This window comes from Rhincodon typus, chromosome 17 (assembly GCF_021869965.1).
Source record: "Rhincodon typus isolate 14 chromosome 17, sRhiTyp1.1, whole genome shotgun sequence".
Lineage (NCBI taxonomy): Eukaryota > Metazoa > Chordata > Chondrichthyes > Orectolobiformes > Rhincodontidae > Rhincodon > Rhincodon typus.
The window spans coordinates 12746664-12772798 of NC_063348.1; the positions used below are offsets into that span (position 1 = coordinate 12746664).

General features: G+C 45.4%; 1 protein-coding gene across 2 annotated transcripts in view; it reads right to left on the reverse strand.

Moving 5' to 3' along the window:
- Positions 1-13049, reverse strand: part of LOC109923927 (low-density lipoprotein receptor class A domain-containing protein 3-like) — an 80469-nt gene extending 67420 nt beyond the window's left edge. For both annotated transcript variants that reach the window (XM_048607251.1, XM_048607250.1), the window contains exon 1: positions 12860-13049. In XM_048607251.1, coding sequence (XP_048463208.1) covers positions 12860-12893 — 34 coding nt within the window. In that variant the 5' untranslated portion in view covers positions 12894-13049. The remainder of the gene's footprint in view (positions 1-12859) is intronic.
- Between the last annotated feature and the right edge of the window lie 13086 nt (positions 13050-26135).

Genomic DNA, 26135 nt, shown 5'->3' on the forward strand with positions numbered 1-26135 from the left:
TACACCTTGTTATCTATAACAATATACAGTGGCTATCTCACACCCATACCAAGTACAGTGCATGTCACACATCCCAATCCGCATAACGTATATCTCACCCAACCCAAACTGTTTATATCATAAGCCCCAAGTTAAATTTGGTCTCTATCAAATCCTAAACCAGATACAGCATATATCAAATTTCAACTAATATTTTTGGGACTTGTGTTTGTTCTTGTGATGATGCACAACAATATTCAACAGCTACCTCCAACTATTCAACTGACATGTCTTTCAATGACTCAGCCAAATAATGTTTCTGTTCTTGGTTTGCACTGCATTGCCGTCTGATGATCCTAAACTGATCAAGAATATAGAAAGTACATGCTCATTCTCTCCTTTGTGGCAATGATGCTTTCTTCCATGCAAGTACTACGGAAGGTTTGTATTTCCTGAGGTTTTATTTGCAAAGAGGAACTCCTCTCACTTCACCCTCAACCATCGATGAGCAGTAGCTAGCAGGATGCCTCTCTGGATTACCATGCCCTATTGGGCAGTAAAACATATCCATTTGCCCTATTCATACAGCCTCACAGCATTCAAGACCCTTTGGCTCATCATACTTGGGTTGCCTCTTTGAAAGAACTCTCCAAACAATCTCACTCCCTGCTATATACCTAGCTTCTTCTCAAATATTTCCATAAGTCCCTGTTGAAAGTTACTATTGAACCTGCTTCCATCACCTCAGCAGGCAACGTATTCCAGATCACAACAACTCACTGTGCTTGCCTTTTTCATTTATTCAGAGCTCTGGTCAAACATCTTGTCCTTACTGAAGTTCAGATCAAATCTCTTTCTTAGTTTGGAAGTTCTGTTTGCCAATCCTTGGCTGCCATTCCTCGTTCGGCAGTCAGGCTAACACCACCGGCCAAGATCACATCATTGACAAGACTGTTCTTTTCTTAAAAGATCTCCATTCATGCTATAGAATCCCTACAGTGCGGAAGCAGGCTATTTGGCCCATTGAGTCAACACTGACACTCCAAGCAGCAGCCAAGCCAGATACACTCCCTTCACCTATCCCCACAACCCCACATTTCCCACGGCTAATCCGCCTAAGCCTGTGCTTCCCTAGACAGCATTGACAGTTTAGCACGGCCAATCTACCTAACCTGCACAACTTTAGACTGTGGGAGGAAACCCAAGCAGACACAGGGAGAATGTGCTAACTCCACACATACAGTCGCTCAAGAGTGAAATCGAACCCGGGTTCCTGGCACTCTGAGGTACCAGTGCTAACCACTGAGCCACCATGCCGCCCATACCTGGACAGACCCTTAGTTTTGCAGCTACTGTTACATTGATAGATATTGGAAATATAACCCAGCCTCGCCTCACTTCTTCAGCTACTTATATCACGCAGGCTGCTCAGAAAATTTACACCCAGCTCCTGGATAATAGTTATTTATCCAAAATAATGTGGAGATGCCAATTTTGGGCTGGGATGGACAAAGTCAGAAGTCACACGACACCAGATTGTAGTCCAACAGGTTTATTTGAAATCACAAGCTTTTGGTGCGCAGCCCCTTCATCAGGTGCAGTGAGAGAGCACAGCACACAGACCCAGAGTTATAGGGAGAGATCAAAAGATCATAGAACTGGTGAGAGTTGAGTGTCAGATGATAAGTCTGTACAGGTGACCGAGAGTGTTAGACGGCGAGTAAAGTGTTAACAGCTAAATATCCAGCGAAGGGAATGACTTATAATCCGATTAAGTGAGGCAGAGAGATAATTACAAAAAATTAAAAATAAGGTGGTACTGGAGACAAACCGAATGACTGGAATCGCACGCTGAATTCAAAACTGTACAAATTAATTAAGGTAAAGAGATCGTAACAATTTATTGAGGTGATGCTGTCAAAACAGGACAGTAAGGAAGATTTTACAGATACAGAATGGTATGGCAGGATCCGGTCACCTGTAGTGTGACATAAACCCAAGATCACTGTTGAGGCTGTCTTCATGGGCACAGAACTTGGCTATCAACATCTGCTTGGTGATTCTGTGTTGATGTGTATTTCGAAGTCCACCTCATCACTGCACCTGACGAAGGAGCTGCACTTCAAAAGTTTGTGTGATTTCAGATAAACCCGTTGAACTCTAACCTGGTGTCGTGTGACTTCTGACTTTATCCACAATACCAGCTTACAAACCCTATCAACATTCAGACCACTGTTTCTTATTATTAACTTCAGTCTGACTCAAATCTTGTCATACACTTGTGTGAAATCGGTCTCCCAGAGATATTAGTTTTATTTCATGATATTTTTCAGACAGTTGCCTCAGGGTAAACAGATCATTGTGCTTTGCCTCAGTTAGAGCTCAATCCATTCCACCAAGAAGTTTAATGATCTTTTTATTTGCAATTTGATTACCTAAGACTGACAAATACTTTATCAATTAGGCCCAGGAGGCTAATTCCCAAGTAGGTTTTACACTTGTTTGTTTCCCCTTTTGAATCATTGCACGTTCTATTGCTTTTTACAGTTGGTAAGAAAACGTACAGTCTTCCATATTGTCATGTAGATTCTGTAGGGGCTGAATTCCCCAGATTCCCTGATGACCTTAACATGTCATTTACATCCTTGACATCACTGGCTTTTCAAATCTGTGCAACATCTATTTAAAGTCCTCCCACCCTTCACTTTGTCCTTCCATTCACTGCCTTATCAAGATCTTTCTCATCTTGAAAACCGAATGACAATTTGTATGTTGTGATTTTCTAGTGAAGACCTTTACGTGAAAATTCCTCTTTCCTCCTTTTGATCTATTTGTGGTATTTAGCTTTTTAGCAGGTCTATTCCACATTTAGCCTCTTAGGCATCATTAAAGTCCAACAGACTGACTATCCACAGGAAGCAGTTCTGGCCCCCTGGATCGAGTTCTTCCTGTAATAAGATGCCAATGTCCTGTTGTGTTCAGGGAAGCAGGGTTAGACTGGCAGGAGGCTGCACTCTGACCACCATCCATTGGCCACTGTTTCATGATCTGAAGAGCCGAGATATGGGGGAGGGGGAAAAAGGCGTTTTGAGCGACACTATTATTGAATTTGAAAAAGTCCACAGTCTCACATCACTTGTCATGAGCTATCCTGAAAAGGCTTATGTCAGTAGGAAAGAAGGTGCATGCACCATAAGGTACAGAAATGACTGGATAACTGTCTAGTGGCATCATTAAAAGTGCTTTGGAAGAAACTGTCATAAATGTTGGGCAACTTTGAATGCATTTCTAAGCAGCGAGCCATGGCAATGACAGCATGTTCTTCAAAAAGACACCTTCACAGGTTTAGGTGCACCAGAGTAAGAAATAGCTGAGTCACTAGATTATTCCTACCAACTAAAAAATCAGTGTACAGAGTGTAAAACAGTCCAGTCAGTACAGTCAGAGAGTTGTGCAGCACAGAAACTGACCTTTCATTTCAACTTGTCCATGCCGACCAGATATCCTAAATTAATGTAGTCCCATTTGACAGCATTTGGTCCTTATCCCTCTAAGCCCTTCCTATTCATAGAACCATCCAGATGTCTTTTAAATGTTGTAATTGTACCAGCCTCCACCACTTCCTCTGCAGCTCATTCCATACACACAACACCCTCTGCGTGAAAAAGTTGCCACTTAGGTCTCTTTTAAATCTTTCCCCTCTCACCTTAAACCTATGCCCTCTACTTTTGGACTCCTCTACCCTGGGGAAAAGACCTTCTCAATTCACCCTATGCATGCCCCTCATGATTTTATAAACCTTTATAAGGTCACACCTTAGCCTTTGACGCTCCAGGGAAAATATCCCTGCCTACTAAACCCCTCCCTATAGCTCAAATCCCCTAAACTTGGCAAGATCCTTGTAAATCTTTTCTGAACTCTTTCAAGTTTCACAACATCTTTCCAAAGCAGGGAGACCAGAATTGAAGACAGTATTCCAAAAGTGGCCTAACCATAGCCACAAACATGACCTCCCAACTCCTACACACATGCACTTACCAATAAAGGCAAGCATACCAAACACCTCCTTCACCATCCTGTCTACCTGCAGCTCCACTTTCAAGAAACTAGGAAGCTGCACTCCAAGGTCTCTTTGCTCAGCAATACTCCCCAGGACCTTACCATTAAGTGTATAAGTCCTGCCCTGGTTTGCCTTTCCAAAATGCAGTACCTCACATTTATCTAAATTAAACTCCATCTGCCAGTTCTTGGCCAATTGGCCCATCTGATCAAGACCCCGTTGTACTCTGAGGTAACCTTCTTCACCATCCACTACATCTCCAATTTTGGTGTCACCTGCAAACTTACTGACCATTCCTCTGATATTCACATCCAAATCATTTATATAAATGACGAAAAGCAGCGGACGCAGCACTGATCCTGGTGGCACACTGCTGGGCACAGACCTCCAGTCTGAAAAACAACCCTCTACTACCATTCTCTGTTTCCTACATTTGACCCAGCTCTGTATTCAAATGGCTAGCCTTCCGTTGATTCCAACCTTGATTTAACCTTGCTAACCAGTTTACCATGTGGAACCTTGTCAAACACCTTACTGAAGTCCATATAATTAATGTTGACTGGTCTGCCTTCATCAATCTTCTTAGTTACTTCTGTAGAAGACTCAACTAAATTGGTGAGACATGATTTCCAATGTACAAAGCCATGTTGACTCTCCCTAATCAGTCCTTGCCTTTCCAAATACACGTAAATCCTGCCCATCAGGATCCCCTCCAACAACTCATACACATCTGACATCAGGCTCACCAGTTTATAGTTCTCTGGCTTTTCCTAACCACCTTTCTTAAATAGTAGCACCACATTAGCCAGCCTCCAGTCTTCTGACACCTCACCTGTAGCTACCAATGATTCAAATGTGTCAGCAAATACAAAATAACAAAGGAGTAATACAGCATGTGAAACAACCTTGTCAATGTACAGGGTATCAAACAACCCAGTCATTATACTGGCATTATACCAGGTTGCAAACGAGTTCTATTCTGGAGTCCATTTGCAAGCTGATTTGTACACAATTTGGAACACAGTACAGGACAATTTAAAGAAGCTGTTTGTTAGTACAGAAATGTTTGTGTATCGTATCTTTAAAATTACACCCCTGTACAGGATCACATACATACTAACATTCATAATATGTCAGACATTCAGAAACTGGGGACCCCCTGTACAGAGTACAAAATAACTAGTCATCATACAAAGTGCTAAATAGCAACTTTTATTTCTGAAGCACCAGTACTGGAATATAATGCTCCAAGGTGCTTTATAGGGGCAATATAAAACAAATATATATGACATAGGGCCACACTGATGAGGTATTAGGGCAGATGAACTAACATTTGGACAAAACATGGGCTTTAAACAGGGATATAAAGACTATTTTTTTCGGATTGTCGTCTCTAAGATGGGAAAAGACACTGCTTTAAACCAAGGAAGCTGTGTAAGAAGGTGAGATAACAAGATATAGAGCTGGATGAACACAGCTGGCTGGGCAGCATCAGAGGAGCAGGAAAGCTGATGTTTTGGGTCTGGACCCTTCTTCAGAAATGGGGGAGGGGAAGGGGACTCTGAAATACATAGAGAGGGAGGCAATGATGGAAGGTGGACAGACGAGCAGATAGGTGGAGAGAAGTCACACAGGTCAAGGAAGCGGGGATAGAGGTAGTAAAGGTGAGTGTAGGTAAGGAGTTGGGATGAGGGTTGGTCAGTTGGGAGGGAAGGGCAGGTAGGTGGGAGAAAAGACGGACAGGTCAAGGAGGCGGGGACAAAATGGCCTGGTCTTGGGATGAGGTCGGGGGTGGGGAGACTTTGAAGCTTGTGAAGTCCACATTGAGACCATTGCGCTGCAGGGTTCCCAAGCGGAATATGACATGCTGTTCCTCCAGCCTTCGGGTGGCATCATTGTGGCACTGGTGGAGGCCCAGGATGGACATGTCGTCCAAGGAGTGGGAGGGGGAATTGAAGTGGTTCACGACTGGGAGTACAGTCATTTGTCACAAACCGAGCGTAGGTGTTCCACAAAGCAGTCTCCAAGCCTCCACTTGGTTTCCCCAATGTAGAGGAGGCCACATCGGGAACAGCAGATACAATATACCACATTAGCAGATGTGCAGGTGAACATCTGTTTAGTGTGGAAGGTTTTCATGGGGCCTGGGATGTGGGTGAGGGGGGAGGTGTAGGGGCAGGTGTAGCACTTCCTGCGGTTGCAGGGAAAAGTGCTACGGGTGGTGGGGTTAGTGGAGCGTGTGGAGCGGACGAAGGAGTCACGGAGAGAGAGCGGTCCCTCCGGATGGCAGATAAGGGTGGGGAGGGAAAAACATCCTTGGTAGTGGGGTCAGATTGCAGGTGACGGAAGTGGTGGAGGATGATGCGTTGAATCTGGAGGTTGGTGGGGTGATACATGAGGACGAGGGGAATTCTGTCTTTGTTGCCATTAATGCCATCCCCTATTCCCGATTCCTTCGCCTCCGCCGCATCTGCTCCCAAGATGAGGCATTCCACTCCCGGATATCCCAGATGCCCTCGTTTTTCAAGGACTGCAATTTCCCCGCCACAGTCGTCAAAAACGCCCTCAACCGCATCTCTCACGTTTCCTGCAACTCATCCCTCACACCCGCTCCCCGCAATAACAACAAAGACAGAATTCCCCTCGTCCTCACGAATCACCCCACCAAACTCCGGATTCAACGCATCATCCTCCACCACTTCCGCCACCTGCAATCTGACCCCACTACCAAGGACATTTTTCCCTCCCCACCCTTATCTGCCTTCCGGAGGGACTGCTCTCTCTCCGTGACTCCCTCGTCCGCTCCACACTCTCCACTAACCCCACCACCCCGGCACTTTTCCCTGCAACCGCAGGAAGTGCTACACCTGCCCCTACACCTCCCCCCTCACCTCCATCCCAGGCCCCAAGAAGACCTTCCACATTAAACAGATGTTCACCTGTATATCTGCTAATGTGGTATATTGTATCCGCTGTTCCCGATGTGGCCTCCTCTACATTGGGGAAACCAAGTGGAGGCTTGGAGACCGCTTTGTGGAGCACCTATGCTCGGTTCGTGACAAATGACTGTACCTCCCAGTTGCGAACCACTTCAACTCCCCCTCCGACTCCTTGGTCAACATGTCCATCCTAGGCCTCCTGCAGTGCCACAATGATGCCACCTGAAGGCTGGAGGAACAGCATCTCATATTTCGCTTGGGAACCCTGCAGCCCAATGGTCTCAATGTGGACGTCACAAGCTTCAAGATCTCCCCACACCCGACCTCATCGCAAGACCAGGCCATTTCGTTCCCGCCTCCTTGACCTGTCTGTCTTCTCTCCCACCTATCCGCTCCTCCGACCTCACTGACCAACCCCCACCCCCATTTCCTACCTACTAGCTTCATCCCCGCCTCCTTGACCTGTCTGTCTTCCCTCCCACCTACCCACCCCTCCCTTCCAACTGACCAACCCCCATCCCAAGTCCCTACCTACACTCACCTTCACTGGCTCCATCCCCACTTCCTTGACCTGTCCGTCTTCTCTCCACCTATCTGCTCCTCTATCCACCTTCCATCATCGCCTCCCCCTCTCTCTATGTATTTCAGAGTCCCCTTCCCCTCCCCCATTTCTGAAGAAGGGTCCAGACCCGAAACGTCAGCTTTCCTGCTCCTCTGATGCTGCCTGCCTGCTGTGTTCAACTTGCTCTACACCTTGTTATCTCCGACTCCAGCATCGGCAGTTCCTACCATCTCGGTGTAAGAAGGTGTTTGTGTTTTTAAAACAAGCTACTGGGGCACATTGTGAGTTGGAGCATTGAGACAAAGAATTCTAGGCGAAACAGTCCTACTGTGTGTGTTCAGGGCAGTTTTGCCCAGAGACAGTCTTTTGATTGGCTTTTCAATCAGGACCAATTGTTCTGGGCTCAAAAGGGCTCAGCACAGTAACAACCACTTGACTGGTTTCTGCACAGGTGAATATGGGCTTGGGTGCAGACAATACAACAGAAGCATCCAATCTGTAAAAAGAAAGAATCCATCCGTCTCTCCCTTTCCCTTCTGTACAGAGAAGTAAAAGAAAATACTTAGTAGCTGGCTACTGTCCTTTACATTTTTTCTATGAGCTATTGCTGCAAATTCCCTGTTGAATGGAAACGGAGGAGAAAAACACCTACCGAGACAATGAAAGAGTGGATTCTCAAGCAGTGAATGAAAGATTGAGAATCGGTGCGTCCCCAACTTGTGTCATTGACAAAGAATCAGAAGGAATCAAAATGGGAGAGAGAAAACAACTCGATGTTATTTGTGATCTTGACTGACTAGAACTGTACTAACTTTTATCCCCCTTCTCCAGCCTTAATACTTACGTCTTGGGTCATCGCTTTTATGTTTCTGTTTGCACATGAATGGGAATTTTTAAAAGGGGCAGAGTTTAAATAATAGTTATAAATTAGCAATACATGTTTCTTTTTGCACTTGATTAAATACAATTTGATTACAATGAATAGCTATTTTCATATTAATGAGAAAAAGACCTCATTCGCATATTCTTTCAACTAGAATCAGATTGTTAGATAGAATTGGGCAATTTGGTGGTATACTCAAATGTTCACATTGGTTATGACTCCAGGAACAGTGAGGCTTGATTTTCAAACTCTAGCCAATGAGTTGTGACAAGGGGAAAAAAAAGCAGAGAGGTTTCGGGAGGGAATTCCAGACCCCAAGGCTATGGAGCTGAAGGTACATATCTAAAGTGAACTAATTAAAATTGCTCAAAAGACCAGGAAGAGATGTCCCAAAGAGTTCATAGAGTGCCATGTGGCTGGAGGAGATTACAGAAATTCAGACAGATGAGACCACGATGGGATTTAAAAACAAAGATAAGAATTTTACAACTGGATATTGCTTCATGTTTGTCCTTTGAAATGAAGACAACTGCATTCACTATTTAGGATGTTTGATAGGGTTCCAGTGGGGAGGTAAGTGAATGCTAGAATGACCTGAGGTGGACAAAGTGGACAAGATACAAGTTGATTGAGTTCAGTGTAAGTTGGCTCAGGGATTTCCTCTCCTTGTGTTTTCTTTTTGCCACTGACATGCACTGGCTTTTGAAAGGGGCCGCAACATTTTCTAAAAGAGTAGCACTCGTGGGCAAGCTTCTCCCAGCTCTTGAACTTGATACCAAACCAGCAAAATGAATCCTTCAGAATGTCCTTGTCGTGTACCTTTTGACCATCATGAGCACAATCCCCAGGTACAAGCTCTCCAGAGTAGTTTCACTTTGGTGATTAATTCCTGCTACATGATCATTTTTTTACAGGAGCCGGTGGAGGGGCGGGGGTCAGTAGTGAGAATCATGGACTCACAACAGAGGTGATGGATGAATGAGATTTTCAGGGAGCCAGAAAAGAGGGAGCAGAGTTTTGGATGACAACAAGTTTAAAGACTCAACCTCTATGTATCTAAAATAATTCTAGCCCTATAGAGTGTATAAAATAGTTCAGTCACTACATGGTTTATAAAACCATCCAGTCACTATACTGTGTATAAAATATCTAGCCACTATAATGTACATAAATATCCGACCATTACATGGTGTATAAAATAACCCAGTCACTATAACGTGTGCAAAATAGACCAGTCACAATAATGTGAAGAAAATTATCCAGTGCCTATTGAGGGTATAAAATAATTCAATGACTATATAATGTAGAAAATAACACGGTGTTCAAAGTGACCTCACTATGCTCTCTATATTATATAGCTAAGGCACCAAACAGTGTGTAAAATAACCAACAGTAGGGACCAACAGGTTGTTTTAAATGCCCTCCATCAGTAGCCAGCATGAATAGACAAACACCATCAACCCCCTACCTCAAGGCTCTTGACGCCTCCCGAACAGGCCTTTAATTCCATCCCTGCTAGGCCTACAAAACTCTGATTGTTTCCTTAACCCAGAGCTTCTGAACTGTCACCTGACCTGAGCCTCCAATTGCTTCCATTAGCCCTCAGGCCTCCACCGTGGGAACAAGAGCCAACTGATATCTTCCCCTTTAACCGCATCCCTAACCTGCAACGCTGACCGGTAAAAATGTCCCTCTCCATGACGGTTACCTGTTTTGTTTGCATGCTGAGTTTGCGATTCAGGAACAGTGCAATATAATTTTTCAGCGCAAACTAATATAATACTTTCAGCGATCATGAGGTTTGTTTTGTGACTCAGTTAGACAACATTACTATCAATCTTCTCCCATTCCAATTTCAGTTTGAAGGAAATGAAAAACAAATGTGAATATTAAACTTTGGAAATAAAATGTAAACGCATAAAAAACGTGGAAGTAAATTTAATCCAGAAATTTCCCTTCACAAACCCTATTTAAATAGAGCGCTCAGCTTCTGAACATTTGAAAACACCAGACATTTATCAAATCACAACACCCAGTGATCATTCTTCTTCTGAGTACGTTGGAAGTTGCTACTTTCATTAAACCATCTGTATGCAAGCCAAAAGTGATGGGCCAGTGTGGAACACCACACAATTAAACAATTGGTATTTGGCTCAATGAATATGCACTCTGATCACTGTGACCTTGGTTGTGTGGTCAGGTCAGTGCATTCCTAAACTATGGTATCATGCTAAGCATTCTCTATGCAACTGCACAACAACAACAACTTGCATTTATATAGCACTTTGTTTAGATGGAAAACATACCATAGTGCTGCACAGGAGCACTAGCCGACAAAATCCATCACAAAGTCACATACTGAGCATGGAGTGACTAGAAACTTGATTAAAGATGCATGTTTCAAGCCATCTAAGAAGATAGGAACAGGACAAGGCTATTCAGATTGCTCTGCCAGTTAATATGATCAAGGCTGGTCAAACACTTTTACCCACGCTATCACCATAACCCTTTATAGCATGGATAGGCAACCATTTATCTACCACTACTTTAAATAGACTTAGAGACTGAACTTCCACAGGCCTCTGCAGTAGAGATTTCCAAAGATTCACAACTTTCAGAGTAAAGAAAATTCTCCTCATCTCAGTTCTAAGTGTATTTAAATGGTGGGCCCTTGGTTCTTGACTCCTCAACCAGGGTAAAGATCTGCATTGATCCCTTTAAGTACTGTGTGTAGTTTTCACTGACATTTTCTCTCCTTCAGCAAAACTGCCACAAACACAGGCCCAATTTCACAACACAGTCCCGCCATCCCGCCATCCCAAGAACAGGTCCGATACCTTACCTATTATGCTTTGGGTAATTTGTCACTAAGTATCCACTGTTGTAGCTTGAGTCAGTATTCATTCATCTGGAGCTGCTATAATTCGGGCACTGTACTTATTTTTTTCTAATCCATCTGCCCGGAAAAGTTATTATACCTCTGGAGCAGGTGGGACTTGAACCTGGGCCTCCTAGTCCAGGGATAGGGACACCACCAGTCACAAGAGACTCCCCACAATAGTGTTCCCATCCAGGACCAAACTGGGGTCCTTTCGCATGTGAGGCAAACGTGATAACCACTACACCATTCTGCCAACTGTGTTAGTTACATTCTGCCAGATGGTTACATTCATGTCTCAGTCCGAATGTTGTGGGTCCTCATCTAACCTAGACACTTGAACACAAACATCTTCGCTGACAAGCCAGTGCAGCGCTGATTGGAGTGCTGCACTGTTAGAGATGCCATTTTTTGAATTAGACATTAAACAGAGCCCTCTCTGGTGAACATATCACTATTCTGAAGAATGGCGGGGGGGTGCTCTCTTTAGTGTCCGAGTCAATATTTATCCCTCAATCAGCATCAAACTGTCTGGTCACAGTGCTATTTGTAGCAGTTTGCATTGAGCAGATCGGACACATTTCCTATCTGACAACTACGCCCACACTTCAAAACTACTTCACCAGCTATAAACATCAGTGGGTTATACTGCGATTATAAACGCAGCATGTAAATGCAAGGTTTCTTCCATTGAGTAATGCATATGTACCTGCCCTGATAACTCATTCCTGTCCTTATCTCATTGTCATTGTGGCTCTTTGCTGCATATTTATTACAGCCTGTTCCTTTCTATACTCTCACAATTCCATCCAATATTGGCAGCACTGTCTCATTGTACTGAGTTATATTAACTACCTGTTCCTCAGTGCCTCAAAATACAATGTAATGATCCAGCAAACATGACTTTGCTGTCTCTGATGCTACAAGAACTGCAGATGCTGGAGTCAGAGATAACATCAGAGGTGCAGGAAGAAGGGTCCCAACCCGAAATGTCAACTTTCCTGCTCTTCTGATGCTGCTTGGCCTGCTGTGTTCATCCAGCTCTACACCTTGTTATCTCAGATTCTTCAGCATCTGCAGTTCCTGCTATCTATTGAGGTGATGATCAATCTACATGTTATACATTACACCCTCCGGCAGCACTGGAGCCCCTTCTCCAGCCTGCTCTTCACTCACCCACCCTCACCATCACTATTACTCTCCCTCTCTCCATTCCTCTCCCTCCCTCCGTCCATCTGTCTCCCCCCTCATTCACTCCCCTCCTTCCCTCACTCCCTTTCCTCCTCCCCTCACCCCCCTTCCCCCTCTCCCCCCCCATCTCTCTCCCCCCCCCCCCCCTCTTTCTCCCCCTCCACCCCCTCCCCTGCCCCCGCTCAGGGACCGACAGGGACGGCTTGTCCCTGGCCCTGAGCCGGAGCTGTACCGGGCCCGCTGGGTGCCCGCTGTGTCCGGCCCCGGGGCCCAGGCGGAGCGGCTGGCCCCGGGGAGATGGCCGGGCCGGACACAGCGGGCACCGAGCGGGTCGCACGGAGACTGTCCCCGGGGCTCGGGCACTCACCCACGGCGGCGATCAGCAGGTACAGCGGCCACATGGTGCACACACTCCCGGCTCAAACACACTAACTTTCCCGGGAACTCCGCCTGGGATCCATCCCGGGCTGATCCCGATCCCCAACTAATCCAGATCCTGGCTCCACCAAACCAACAGGCACCGCGGCTCAACCCCGGGAAGAAACAAATGTGGGAAAGTGGATCGGAGGGAGAGAGAGAGAGAGAGATGGAGAGGGAGAGGGGATAGACAGAGTCAGAGGGGGAGGGAGGAGAGGATAAAGATAGAGAGAGAAATAGAGGGAGAGAGAAGGAGAGGGATGGAGATGGAGGGAAAGAAGGGAGGGAGAGGGATGGAGGGAAAGAAGGGAGGGAGAGGGATGGAGGGAGGGAGAGAGAGAGAGGGTTGGATGGAGGGAGGGAAGGGATAGAGGGAGGGAGGCAGGCAAGGGATTGAGAGTGTGTGGGGTGGAATAGAGAGGGGAATAGGAAGGGAGAGTGAGGAGGCAGATACAGAGTGTGAGAAGGGAAATAATGAGTGAGTGAGGGGGATGCAGAGGGTGAGGGGATAGAGCGGGTGAGGGAATGGGGAAAGTAGAAAAAGAGAGGAGAGAGAGAGAGACTGAGAGAATGTAGATGGGGGAATAGAGAGAGAGTAGGGAGCAGAGCGGGGGGTGAGCACGGTGCCAAGGGTGATAGTGTGGATAGGGGAGATGAAGGATAGAGAGACAGATAGAAAAAGAGTGGAATGAGTAAACAGATTGTAGAACATGAGTGTAGAAGGGGGGTAGAGAGGTGGTGAGAGTGGGGTGTAACTAGAGAGGGGCTTGAGTTAGCATTGATGGGAAAGAATAAGTGGGTGGATAATGGGGAAGGGAGATTGGGTGATGGATAGAGAGAGGTTGAGAGAGAGGGGCGATAGAAGGGTCAGAGCGAGTGATGGAGAGAAAGAGATGAAGGATAGAAAAGATAGAAAAAGTCTGGAAAGAATGTGGAGAGAAAGAGTGTGGATGGGATAGAGAATGTGGGAGTGAAAGAGACAAGAATAAAGAGAGCTCATTTGACTAGAGAGCCAATTTGAGATGCTACAACAGCATGAGTTCAATTGCTGCACTGGCCGAGGTTACCATGAAAGACTGTTCTTCCCAACCTGTCCCCTCACCAGAGGTGTGGTGACACTAAACAACATAACAGGATACAAAATGATGCAGACCAAGGCAGTGGACAAAAATACATCCCTCCCTGATGCGCTCAATACTTTCTATACTCCGTTCGAGCAGAATGCCAGCGGTGCGATGTCACCTGCACCAACAGCCCCAGACTCACCTGTTCCCTCCATCACCTCTGCAGATCTCAGATTGCTCTTCCTGGGAATCAACCCAAGGAAAGTGACGGGTCCAGATGGAGTCCCTGGCCATGCACTTAGATCCTGTGTGGACCAGCTGGCGGAGGTCACCATCATCCCAGTGCCTAAGAAAACACATGCCTTAATGACTACTGCCCAGTAGCTCTGACCTCCATAATCATGAAATACTTCGAGAAGCTGGTCACAGGCCATGTCAACTCTAGCCTCCCAGCCTGCCTTGACCCCCTGCAATTTGCCTACTGATGAAACAGGTTCACAGCGGACACCATTCCCCCAGCTCTACATTCATCCCTAGAACATCTGGATATCAAGGACACCAATGTCAGACTTTTGCTCATCAACTACAGCTCCGCCTTCAACACCAAAATCCCCTCCAGACCAATGACAAAACTCCGAGACCCTTTGCAACTGGATCCTCAGCTTCCTGACTGCGATCAGTGAAGATAAACAACAGCACCTCCTCCATGATAACCTTCAACACTGGCGCCCCACAAGAATGTGTTCTCAGCCCCCTACTGCACTCCCTATACACCACGACTGTGCAGCTGAATTCCAAACAAATGCCGTCTACAAGTTTGCTGATTATAGCACTTTGGTAGCTTGGATATCAAACAATGGTGAGTTATAATACAGGAAGGAGATAGAGGGCTTGGTGCTGTGGTGCATTGAAAATACCCTCTCTCTCAATGTTGGCAGAACTAAAGAACTGATCATTAACTTCAGGAAGAAAGGTGGAAGGCAAGCCCCCATCTATGTCAACGGAGCTGGGGTTGAGCGGGTTGAGAATGGCAACATCCTAGGAGTGACGATAACCGACAATCTGTCCTGGACCACCCATGTAGATGTGACGGTCAAGAATGCACAACAACGCCTCTTCTTCCTCATGTAGCTTAGGAAATTTGGCATGTCCATAAGGACCCTCACTAACTTTTACAGATGCACCACAGAAAGCATTCTATCAGGGTGCATAATGGCCTGGTACAGCAGCTACTCTGCCTAGGACCATAAGAAACTACAGAAAGATGTGTGCACAGCCCAGACAATCACTGAAGCCAACCTCCCATCCATGGATAACAAGGTGTAGGGCTGGATGAACACCGCAGGCCAAGCAGCATCAGAGGAGCAGGAAAGCTGACGTTTCAGGCCTCGACCCTTCTTCAGAAAGAAAGTCAGCTTTCCTGCTCCTCTGATGCTGCTTGGCCTGCTGTGTTCATCTAGCTCTACACCTTGTTATCTCAGATTTTCCAGCATCTGCAGTTCCTACTATCTCTGTCCCATCCATGGACTTGACTTACACTTCTCGTTGCTGCGGAAAGGCTGCCAACATCATCAAGGACCCTTCTCACCTCCATAATGTTCTCTTCCAACCTCTTCCATCAGGCGGAAGATACAAAAGCTTGAACATATGCACCAATAGGTTCAAGAACAGCTTTTCCCCCACTGTTATTAGACTGCTGAATGGTCCTCTTTGATTCCAATCTAATGTTGACCTTGTTTCTGTGCTCCTTCTTTGCTGTTGTATCCTTGTATGCCTTGCTCTGTCTAAGCACCCTATGATCTGTATGTCCTTGTTGCTATGATCTATCTGCCAGCACTGCTCACAGAACAGAACTTTTCACTGTACTTAGGTACATTTGACTACGATAAATCCAATCAAAAAAATCAACATCAGATTAAACACCACCAGTCATCTGTCTTTAATGGTCCTCTGGGACTATGGCGACTTTATCTTTACATTACGACACACTTACTTGTCATCAGACAACAAAACCACAACTCAATTCTACTTAATTTAGTGACCTTGTGTAGACATCTAAGTATCTGGAAATAGTACCAATCCTTTAAACTTAAGGAAAAAAAGAAAGTTAATCTGATATTAGAAATCATGCCAGATCACATACGGCCCCTTGTAGAATTACGTTCTCTGAATTTGAAAAGAAGATAAAGCTGGACATCATCAAAACTTGAAATTTTAAGCACTCTGATACAATTTTATGTAATCAATGATAAAATTATTTTTGATTGTTATCATACCACAGCAGCTGAAATCACTCCTTGTTTTCATGGTCACACATTTGAGGGCTACCAAGATGATAAAACTATCAGAGTCTTTCCAATCACTGACTCCTTGAAATTGATCAGAAAATCAAAAATGTTAAATATTTCTGCAACCACGATATGTCCAGAAAAAAGACACTGTCACACAGTTTACAGCAACCAGAACTTCAATACAATCAACATAAAGTTTTCACAATTTAACAGATTGATCTCAATAATTCCAATGTAATTCAAATTAAAATTTCAAATCCAACAAACTACAGCTTGAAAGAGAAGGGGGGAAGCCATAGCCAGCAACATCAAATATTCACAAGTGTTTTGCAAAAATATGTGAATTATTTCGTCTATTATTGTCATTTGTGTGACTTTCCAAATCACTGAGTAAATGTGAAGAAAAGGTTAACTTTCACAGGGTATAGTCTCAGAATAAAGGGGTGCTAGTTTAAAACTGAGATGAGGAGGAACTTGTTGTGAGTCTTTGGAACTCTTTGCCACAGAGAGCAGTGGGGACATAGTCTTTGTGTATATGTAAGGCTATGGGAGATTCTTGATCAGTCAGGGAATTATGGGGAAAGGGTCGGAAAGTGGACTTGAGGAATATCAGATGGGGCCACGATCCTATTGAATGGTGGAGCAGGCTTGAGGATCTGAGCAGCCTACTCCTGTTCCTATTTCTTATGGTCTTACAGTCAGAGTGAAATAAAACCATCAACATTTTAAAACAAGTTTTCCCACAATTTCTGAACTCTGAACAGCTACCAGCTCTCATAACTTACAATAGATGATTGGGTCTTTGATGACGGAAACTGCATTTGATAGATATGTGATGCTGTGTCAGTAACTGAGAGTTACTCTCAGTAACCACACAGAGGTTCAGCCATCACAGAGTAAGTGCAACATAAGAGAAACGTAGAAAAATTCAGTAAAAGCACAAAGATCCAGTAACCTTAGATTCAACAGACACTAAACATATGCAGACCCAGCAATCATTTTTCTATATTCTTACACAAGCTGGAGGTATCATTGGCTGGGCCAGAATTTATTGTCCATCCCTAATTGCCCTGGAGAAAGGTGGTGGTGAGCTGCCTTCTTGAACCATGGCAGTCCATTTGCTATAGGTATGCCTTGGTGAGTTCCTCAAGTGCAGCTTGTAGATGGTACATACTGCTGCCACTGTATGTTAGGAAATGGGCTGCTGTGTGCTGGATGGTGTCAAGCTTCTTGAATGTTGTTAGAGCTGCACCCATCCAGGAAAGCTGGGAGTGTTCCATTACGGTCCTAACTTGTGCATTATAGATGGTGGACAGGCTTTGGAGGGTCATGATGGGGGTTACTCACTGCAGGATTCCTAGCCTCTGACCTGCTGTTGCAGCCACTGAATTTACACGGTGAGTCCAGTTCAGTCTGTGATGAATGGTAACCCTTGGGACATTGCGGTAATGCCACTGAAATTCAAGGAATGATGGTTAGATTGTCACTTGATGAAGATTGACATTGCCTGGCACTTGTATGGCACAAATGTTACTTGTCACTTTTCAGTCTAAGCCTGGATGTTGTCCAGGTCATGTTGCATTTGGACGTGGTTGCCTCAGTATCCGAGAAGTTGCAAATGGTGCTGAACATTGTGCAATCATATGCGAACATCCCCACTTCTGACCTAATGATGGGGAAGCAAGGACATTGTTGAAGCAACTGAAGATGGTGGGGCCTAAAACAATGATCAGACAGTGATCCACAGTCAGATAGACTGATCCAAGACCCAGAACTCAGAGAGACGCACGTGGTAACTAGGTAGAAATACCCAGTTAATGACAAAGAACCTGTAATCAGAGAAATCAGTGAGGCCCCTGGAGTCAGTTATTCAGTGATCAGAGACCTTGCAGCAATTTGTCGGTGTGCCAGAAATTGGACAGACAGTGAATACAGATAGTCAAATGAATTCAAACAGTGAAATCAGACTGATGGTGATGAGGCAAGGGTGGCATGGTGGCTCAGTTAGCACTGCTGCTTCATAGTGGCAGCAACCCAGGTTCGTTTCCAGGCTCAGGTGACTGTCTGTGTGGAGTTTGCACATTCTCCCTGTGTCTGCGTGGGTTTCCTCCGGGTGCTCTGGTTTCCTCCCACAAGACAAAGATGTGCAGGGTAGGTGGATTGGCCATGCTAAATTGCCCTTTGTGCCCAGGGATGTTTGGGCTGGACATGGGAAATGCAGCGGTAGGAGAGTGGGTTTGGGTGGGATGTTCTGAGGGGCGGTATGGACTTGTTGGGCTGAATGGCCTGTTTCCACACTGTAGGGATTCTATAAAGCACATTAGACAGACAGTGGATACAGAGAGAAATGAGGCGTTACCTAAAAATAATGCCAGCAAGGAATGGAAATGGTTTCTTCAACTTTGTTAACTAATGTAATCATTTCCTACAGGCTGAAATAAAATAATGAATCAGACTTCATCAATAATTACAGCATGTTACAGCATAGAATACATGTTGCATACTTGAGCAGAAAGGACAGAAGCAGCCATGGCCTACCATGATATTTACCGAATGTCAAAGTCAAAAGATCTACGATTCAACTTGGCAAACACACAAGACCTTGTCTAGGGGAATATGGGTGCCTTGGTGTTGTTTACCTCACATGACCACATTCTTCATTTTTTTTTCCATTACTTCTTTTCTTCCTCTATCCTAAGGTCATACCTGACTACTGCAGGCCACAGTGCTGTAAATTTATTGACTGTAAAATTAGGAATATCTACCCCATAAAGCAGCAAATGACCTCAGTTCAGGTGGGACTTTAATATTACTGTCAGTGAGTCCAGAAGGAAAAAGGTGTAATTACTGACAAGTGGATGAAAAATAATCTTACAGGGTATAATTCTTTGTTCAAAGCAGAGAGCTGCCAACCATTAAGAAATAATTATCATAGACTATTACCTGACTCATGAAAGCTACAAAAAGACAGTAATTCAACATGTTTTACATATTGGCAGATATGATCAAAATTAGGAGTTAATGTTCAAAAAAGGACACTAAAGTAGACATCAAACCCTGATGAATAGAATAAAAGAATTGTTGAATATGGATACAAGGCCAAAAGATTTCCCTGAAGAGCATGTGGTACAAAATTATTTGAAAGGGATGACAGGCCAGCAGGTAAAACTGTAGATCAAATGCCATTGGGAAAATGGTAGAAAATGCCCTGAAAGAGAAAATGTTCATAGAATTATAGGTAGTCCCCAGGCTATGAATAGGTTCTGTTCAAGTGAGAACACAATAAAGTTCAATATGAAATAGAGAAGCAGGAAAGTTGATGTTTCGGGTTGTGACCCTTCTTCAGAAATGGGGGAGGGGGGAGGAGCACAGAAATAAATAGAGAGGAGGGTGGGGCTGGGGAAGGTAAGTGGAATAGTGATAGGTGAGTTCATGTAGGGAGTGGTGGGGATTGGTCAGTGAGGTGGGAGAGAAGATGGACAGGTTGTGTCAGGTCAAGGAGGCAGGGATGAGAGGGAGGGTTGGTCATGGGATGAGGCCCTCACATCCCCTCCCCCCAACAAAAACAAAGACAAAATCACCCTTGTCCTCACATATCACCCCACTAACCTCCGTATCCAATGTATCATTCTCCACCACTTCCACCACCTACAATCCGACCCCACAACCAAAGAGATATTTCCCTCCCCACCCCTCTCTGCCTTTCATAAGGACCACTCTCTCCGTGACTCCCTCATCTGCTCCACACTCCCCATTCACCCCATCACCCCCGGCACCTTTCCCTGCAACTGCAGGAAGTGCTACACCTGCCCCTACACCTCCCCCCTCACCTCCATTCAAGGCACAACAAACACTTCCACATTAGACAGGGGTTCACCTGCACATCCGCTAATGTGGCCTATTGCATCCACTGTTCCTGATGTGGCCTCCACTACATCGGTGAGACCAAGCGGAGGCTCAGAGACCGCTTTGTAGAGCATCTGCGCTCTGTTCGCGACAAACAACAATATCTTCTGGTGGCGAACTACTTCAACTCCCCCTCCCACTCCCTGGGTGACATTTCCATCCTGGGCATCCTCCAGTGTCACAACGACGCCACCCGGAAACTGAAGGAGCAGCACCTCATATTCCACCTCGGGAGCCTACAGCCCAATGGTCTCAATGTGGACTTTACCAGTTTCAAAATCTCCCCACCCTCGGCCTCATCCCATGTCCAACCCTCCCTCTCATCCCCGCCTCCTTGACCTGACACAACCTGTCCATCTCCCACCTATCCGCTCCTCCTACCTCATTGACCAGTCCCCACCACTGCCTACATGCACTTACCTATCACCATCCCATCTCCCTTCCCCAGCCCCATCCTCCTCTCTCTATTTATTTCTGAGCTCCCTTCCCCCTCCCCTGTTTCTGAAGAAGGGTCCTGACCGGAAACGTCAACTTTCCTGCTCCTCTGATGCTGCCTGGCCTGTTGTGTTCCTCCAGCTCTATACTGTGTTATCTCTGACTCCAGGATCGGCCGTTCTTACTATCTCTCAATATGAAATAGCTATTTGTAAGTACGAGGAAGCGATCACAAATCAGATCTTGAATATTGGATCCACACCGGTGTGGAATCTCGTTTATAAATCAGAGTGTTTGTAAGGTGGATGTTTGTAAATTAGGCACCACCTGTACATTTGCAGTCAGCAGTAGCTCTGAAGGGGAAGATCTTGTTTGATAAACCTACCTGAGTTGCATTAAGATGTAACATCATTAGCTGTCATGGGAAACTCAGTAAATCTATTGTACCAGAACTAAGCTAAATCTTTGCTATGTTTGGGGAAATATTTCACGAAGTAGAAAAACTCACAAGGGTGTGAGATATTTTTCCAGATGACCATTGCTCAAATGATGTTTAATCTTGTGTTCCCACCTTCTTTTATTTGTTCTCTATGTGCTGATTAATCTTGTTACTGTTTTAAATATTGTTTGTTGCAATATTGTTTGTAATCTGCTGTTCTTTAAGCTTATATTTCTTATATTCATGAATACTGGTTTAAACTGAATTACAGTACATCTTGCAAGTCTGTGAGTAATATTCTCTATTTCTGCCAATCATTTTTAACTCTGTAAAACTGTATTAAATCCTTCAATAAAGCTTTAAAGCTTTATACTATCTGCTCTGCTTTAATCTACAGCTTTCAAGCTTTTTAAATTTGTGCTTTACTGCATAATAGTGTAATTCCTGCTGCATTTTCCCACCTTGATAGGGTTTCTTGCCTTTTTTATGATCAAAATGGCGATTGGCTTCTTCTGGGATTTTCCTATCTTCTGCAACTAGGATGGAGCTTTCCCACTCCCTCTGCTGTAAAATGGTCATCTTCCGCCTGTCATGGTCTAAAACACCAAGTACTTTCTTCTCCACAAATTTTTAAAATAAAGTTCTCGGGCTGTGGCCTTTTTACATTTGTCTGCTAATCTTGTGGCTTAATTCCAGAGTCCTGGTCCTTTTAAATTTTTCCTGACCTTTCTTCCTCTGTTACACAGTATCCCTAGTTTTCTTCAAATTTGATTGTTCTCGGTTTAAATAAGTTCTGCATCCTTCCTGAATGTGTAGTTGCAGCCTCAATTTATTTTCTGGCCCTCTCAGTGTCTCTGGGCTTTGTGGAACCTAATGTCTATGGCGACAGTACTTATTTATTTCAGGTTGTCAGAGACCTCATTTTTATACTTCCTTCCTTTCCCTTTCTGGCCTTTGCACCTGTTTTTATGTACAAAGTTATTCCCTTTTCCCTTAGGGATCTCTAAATTTACCCCTGATGCCTTCAGGTGCTCCTCACAGAGCCTCCATGACAAAATCTTCTCTATATTCTCAGTGTGGCAAACATTCCTCTCTTTTCCTAGCCCACTCTCTTGCCCCCTATGGGCTTTACAGATCACAGAAATATTGCAGCACAGAAGGAGGCCATTCATTGAATCCCTACGGTGGGGAAGCAGGCCATTCGGCTCATCGAGTCCACACTGACCCTCCAAAGAGCATCCCATCTATTACCCAATCCCTGTAACCCTGCATTTCCCATGGCTAATCTGCTGGCCTGCACATCTTTGGACTGTGGGAGGAAACCAGAGCACCTGGAAGAAATCCACACAGACACGGGGAGAACGTGCAAACTCCACACAGACAGTGACTCAAGGCTGGAGTCGAACCTGGGTCCCTGGTGCTGTGAGCCAGTAGTGTCTACCCCACTCTCCAAATGAACATCATGACTTAGTGCCATTCTCCTGCATTTCCCCTGCACATTATTTCCATTTGAATAACCATCCAATGGCCTTCTTGAATTCTTCGACTGAACCTGCCTTCCATACTCTCACTAATTGCTGATGAAAAACGTTTTTTTCTCATCTCACATTTGCTTATTTTGCAAATCACTTTAAATTTGTGCGTGCTCCTGTTTGATTCTTTTACAAGTGGAAAACATTCCTCTCTCTCTGCTCTACCCAGCACCGACCCTCGTGATTTTAAAAATTCCTATTAGATCTCCTCTCAGCTTTCTGCAAGCAGAACAGTCCCAACTGCCCAAAAGTGTCCTCCTTGGTGAATGTTTTCATCGCGGGAACCATTCTTGTAAATCTCTTCTGCACTCTCATCATTGGCTTCACATCCTTCAGATACCCGCCTCAACTCAGTGGCAAGGCGATGATAAGGAGGGGTATCCTTTTTGTTGAGGACAGGCAGTGATGCCACGTCAGTGCCTGAAGTCTGCCTGATCAGACATTGCCAGCTGGGTCTGTGCCCCCCCCCCACCCCCCTCCAACATCCACCAACACTAACAGCCACACCATCCATTCTTATCTAACCCATTCATCACTCTATCCCATTTAGGGTCATTCCAGGAGAAGATGTTCCACTACAGGGGGCAGAAGAAAGATGAAAGATGGGGCTTGGATTTTAGAGCCTTTACCCTACCACAAGGAGAGGATTTTCTCCCTGACTGGAGAAGACTGTGACAGCTCCTGCAGGGATGCGGAGATGTCCATGTCCTGGCAACTGGTTAAGTACCACTCGGTGTGGCACTGAAACACTGCCATTGACCAGAGAGTCAGTCAGTGGCATTGGGCACCACCTCTAACCACTGGCCACCCCACTTCCTGAATTTTAAGTTTATAGCTGCAGCCGATGTGCTGGGCACAGTGACCGAGAGGGAGCTATCTCTCATAAGGAGGTGACCTCCTCAATCCCAGAGGAAGGTCTGGTTCAGGGGGTGGAAGAGCCATTGGTGTTGCTGCCCACTTTGCCCCCACAGATGGGTGAGGCACAGATGCCCCAGGCCATTGGCACTGCTGGTGACCCTGCAGCAGAAGATTCTGTGATACCAGGAGACTACAGTTGTGCTCACGCCCTCTACCTCTGATCCTTGGAAGTTCAGGCTGACAAATGTCACTTTACCTGAAGCAAGAAGACCATCTAAAAGTCAGGCCTTTCCAGACAAAAATGCACGCCCACCCCACCCACCGGGTCACCCCACCAGTGCTTCAGGGGCACCGGGCACCAGTAGGGAGCGGGTTTCGATCAGGCCCTCCTCACAACAGCGGGGACAAGCTGGGCTGGTTTTGGGATGCTGTTGGGGGAGGGGAGATTTTGAAGCTTGTGAAGTCCACATTGATACCATTGGGCTGCAGGCTTGCCCAACTGCATCCCAAAACCAGCCCAGCTTGTCCCCGCCTCCCTAACCTTTCCTTTCTCCCACCTATCCCCTCCCCCCCCCCCAAGCCCCACTCCCATCTCCTACCTACTAGCCACATCCCGCTCCCTTGACCTGTCCGTCCTCCCTGGACTGACCTATCCCCTCCCTAACTGCCCACCTACACTCACCTTTACTGGCTCCACCCCCGCCTCTTCGACCTGTCTGTCTCCTCTCCACCTATCTTCACCTTTATCCATTTTTTATCCGCCTCCCCCTCTCTCCTTATTTATTTCAGAACCCCCTTCCACTCCCCCATTTCTGAAGAAGGGTCTAGGCCTGAAACGTCAACTTTCCTGCTCCTCTGATGCTGCTTGGTCTGCTGTGTTCATCCAGCTCTACACCTTGTTACCTCAATGATCACATGATTGCTTGCTCCCCGCCCCACCAAGGTGACAAATGGCCCTTACAGTTTGATGTGCACTGCACATCAGGTGTTGACGTGCCCCCTGGCAGGTGCATTAATACCCAGGGAAAGAGCTGATGCCTTTAATTTGTTCCTTGAGTGGTTGGTGAGTTGGGTGGGTCAACCATTGTCTTTCTGCCTAGACCTAATTCTGATACGAGTGGGGTTCTGGTAAAGCATTGCCCATCTAAATACATGTGTCTGAGCTCACCACCAGGGCTAGCAGAAGGTTGGTTTGCAAAGTTGGTTTGTGGTATAGACTGGTGCCAACAGCCTGGGTTCAATTCTGCCACTGGCTGAGGTTACAGTGATAGACTTTCCTTCTCTACCTCTGTGGTGACACTCATTAAACACCACAAGTTGTGTGCATTTTGCTCTCTCATGGGGCTATGGTATTTTTACTTGCCGCTCCCAGCAAGCAGGCTCCAGCATTTAACCACTGTGACAGGGAATATTTGATTGATTTTGGGTTTGCTTGTGAATTGCTACACAGGGCAGCTATTGGGTTGATCACTTTCTTGTGGCTAGAATGAGAAAAGAGAGAAAAGGGAGAGAGAGAGAAGTGAACAAAGCCTTGGCCAAAAAATTGTATTACAGCGCAACCCTGAATTTACCAGGAATTATCTATCGTTGGTCACCAGGGCTGCAGCAGAACAGAGACAGAATGTGGGCTTTTTTACAAGGTTACAGTAATGGCAGAAAGTTAGTGCGTCAGTGGTTAGCATTGCCGCCTCAGAGCACCTGGGATCCTGGTTCAATTCCACCTTTGGGTGACTGTCTGTGTGGAATTGTTCTCCCTGTGTCTGCATGGATTTCCTCTGAAGGATCCAGTTTCCTTCCATAGTCCAAAGATGTGCTGGCTAGGTGGATTGGCCATGTTAAATTATCCATAGTGTGTGGGCTAGGTGGATTAGCCATGGGAAATGTGGGGTTATGGGGATAAGGTAGAGGGATGGGTCTGGATGGGACTGGATGGGATGATCTTCAGAGGGTCAATTGTCCAAATGACCTCTTCCTGCACTGTAAGGATTCTATAAGTCCATTTATGATTTCAGCCTTTCCCATGTCATTTCACACATGTATCTGTAATCTTTTAAGGTGGACAGTAAAACATTCAGTGAGGAGAGTGTCAGATACAAATCTTTAAACTGCATTAATTTACAACATGTATGTGTAGAATAACAATAAAAATAAGTTCCACTTTTTTTTAGGTTAAACTCATTTCTCCCTCCAAAGAAGAATAATAACACATGTATCCTGCATCTTTTCCGGACTGGTTTGTTTACTTTTGGTAGTATCTTTCCTTTCACTCTACTTCCCACGACATAAATTGACCTGCTGCGTTTTTAACTTTCAGCTACAGGACATCCTGTAGTGTAACTCAGGGGTGTAATTGTCACTATCATGGAGTTTGATATTGGACAATACAAATACACACCCCTGAAGTGAAGATATCAGAAACGAGCAAGGTGGCTGAAAATGATGGTCCAACTTTGGCAGAGCCGAAATCGTTAGTCGCGATGCCCTCTCGGATTGGCTTGGCTTCCTTTAACCAACCTGCTATAGTAACACATTATCATTTCCTTCTCAAAGGCAGCATTGCCCATGTCACACCACACCAAGGTAACATGCTGGAGATCAAGCCTTGTCATTTCTGGAGTTGTCACCGAAGTTAAAGATTTTTAACAAGTATACAAAATTCTCCAGTTTACCTGTCAGCTTAGACTAAGGTTGACAGAAAAGA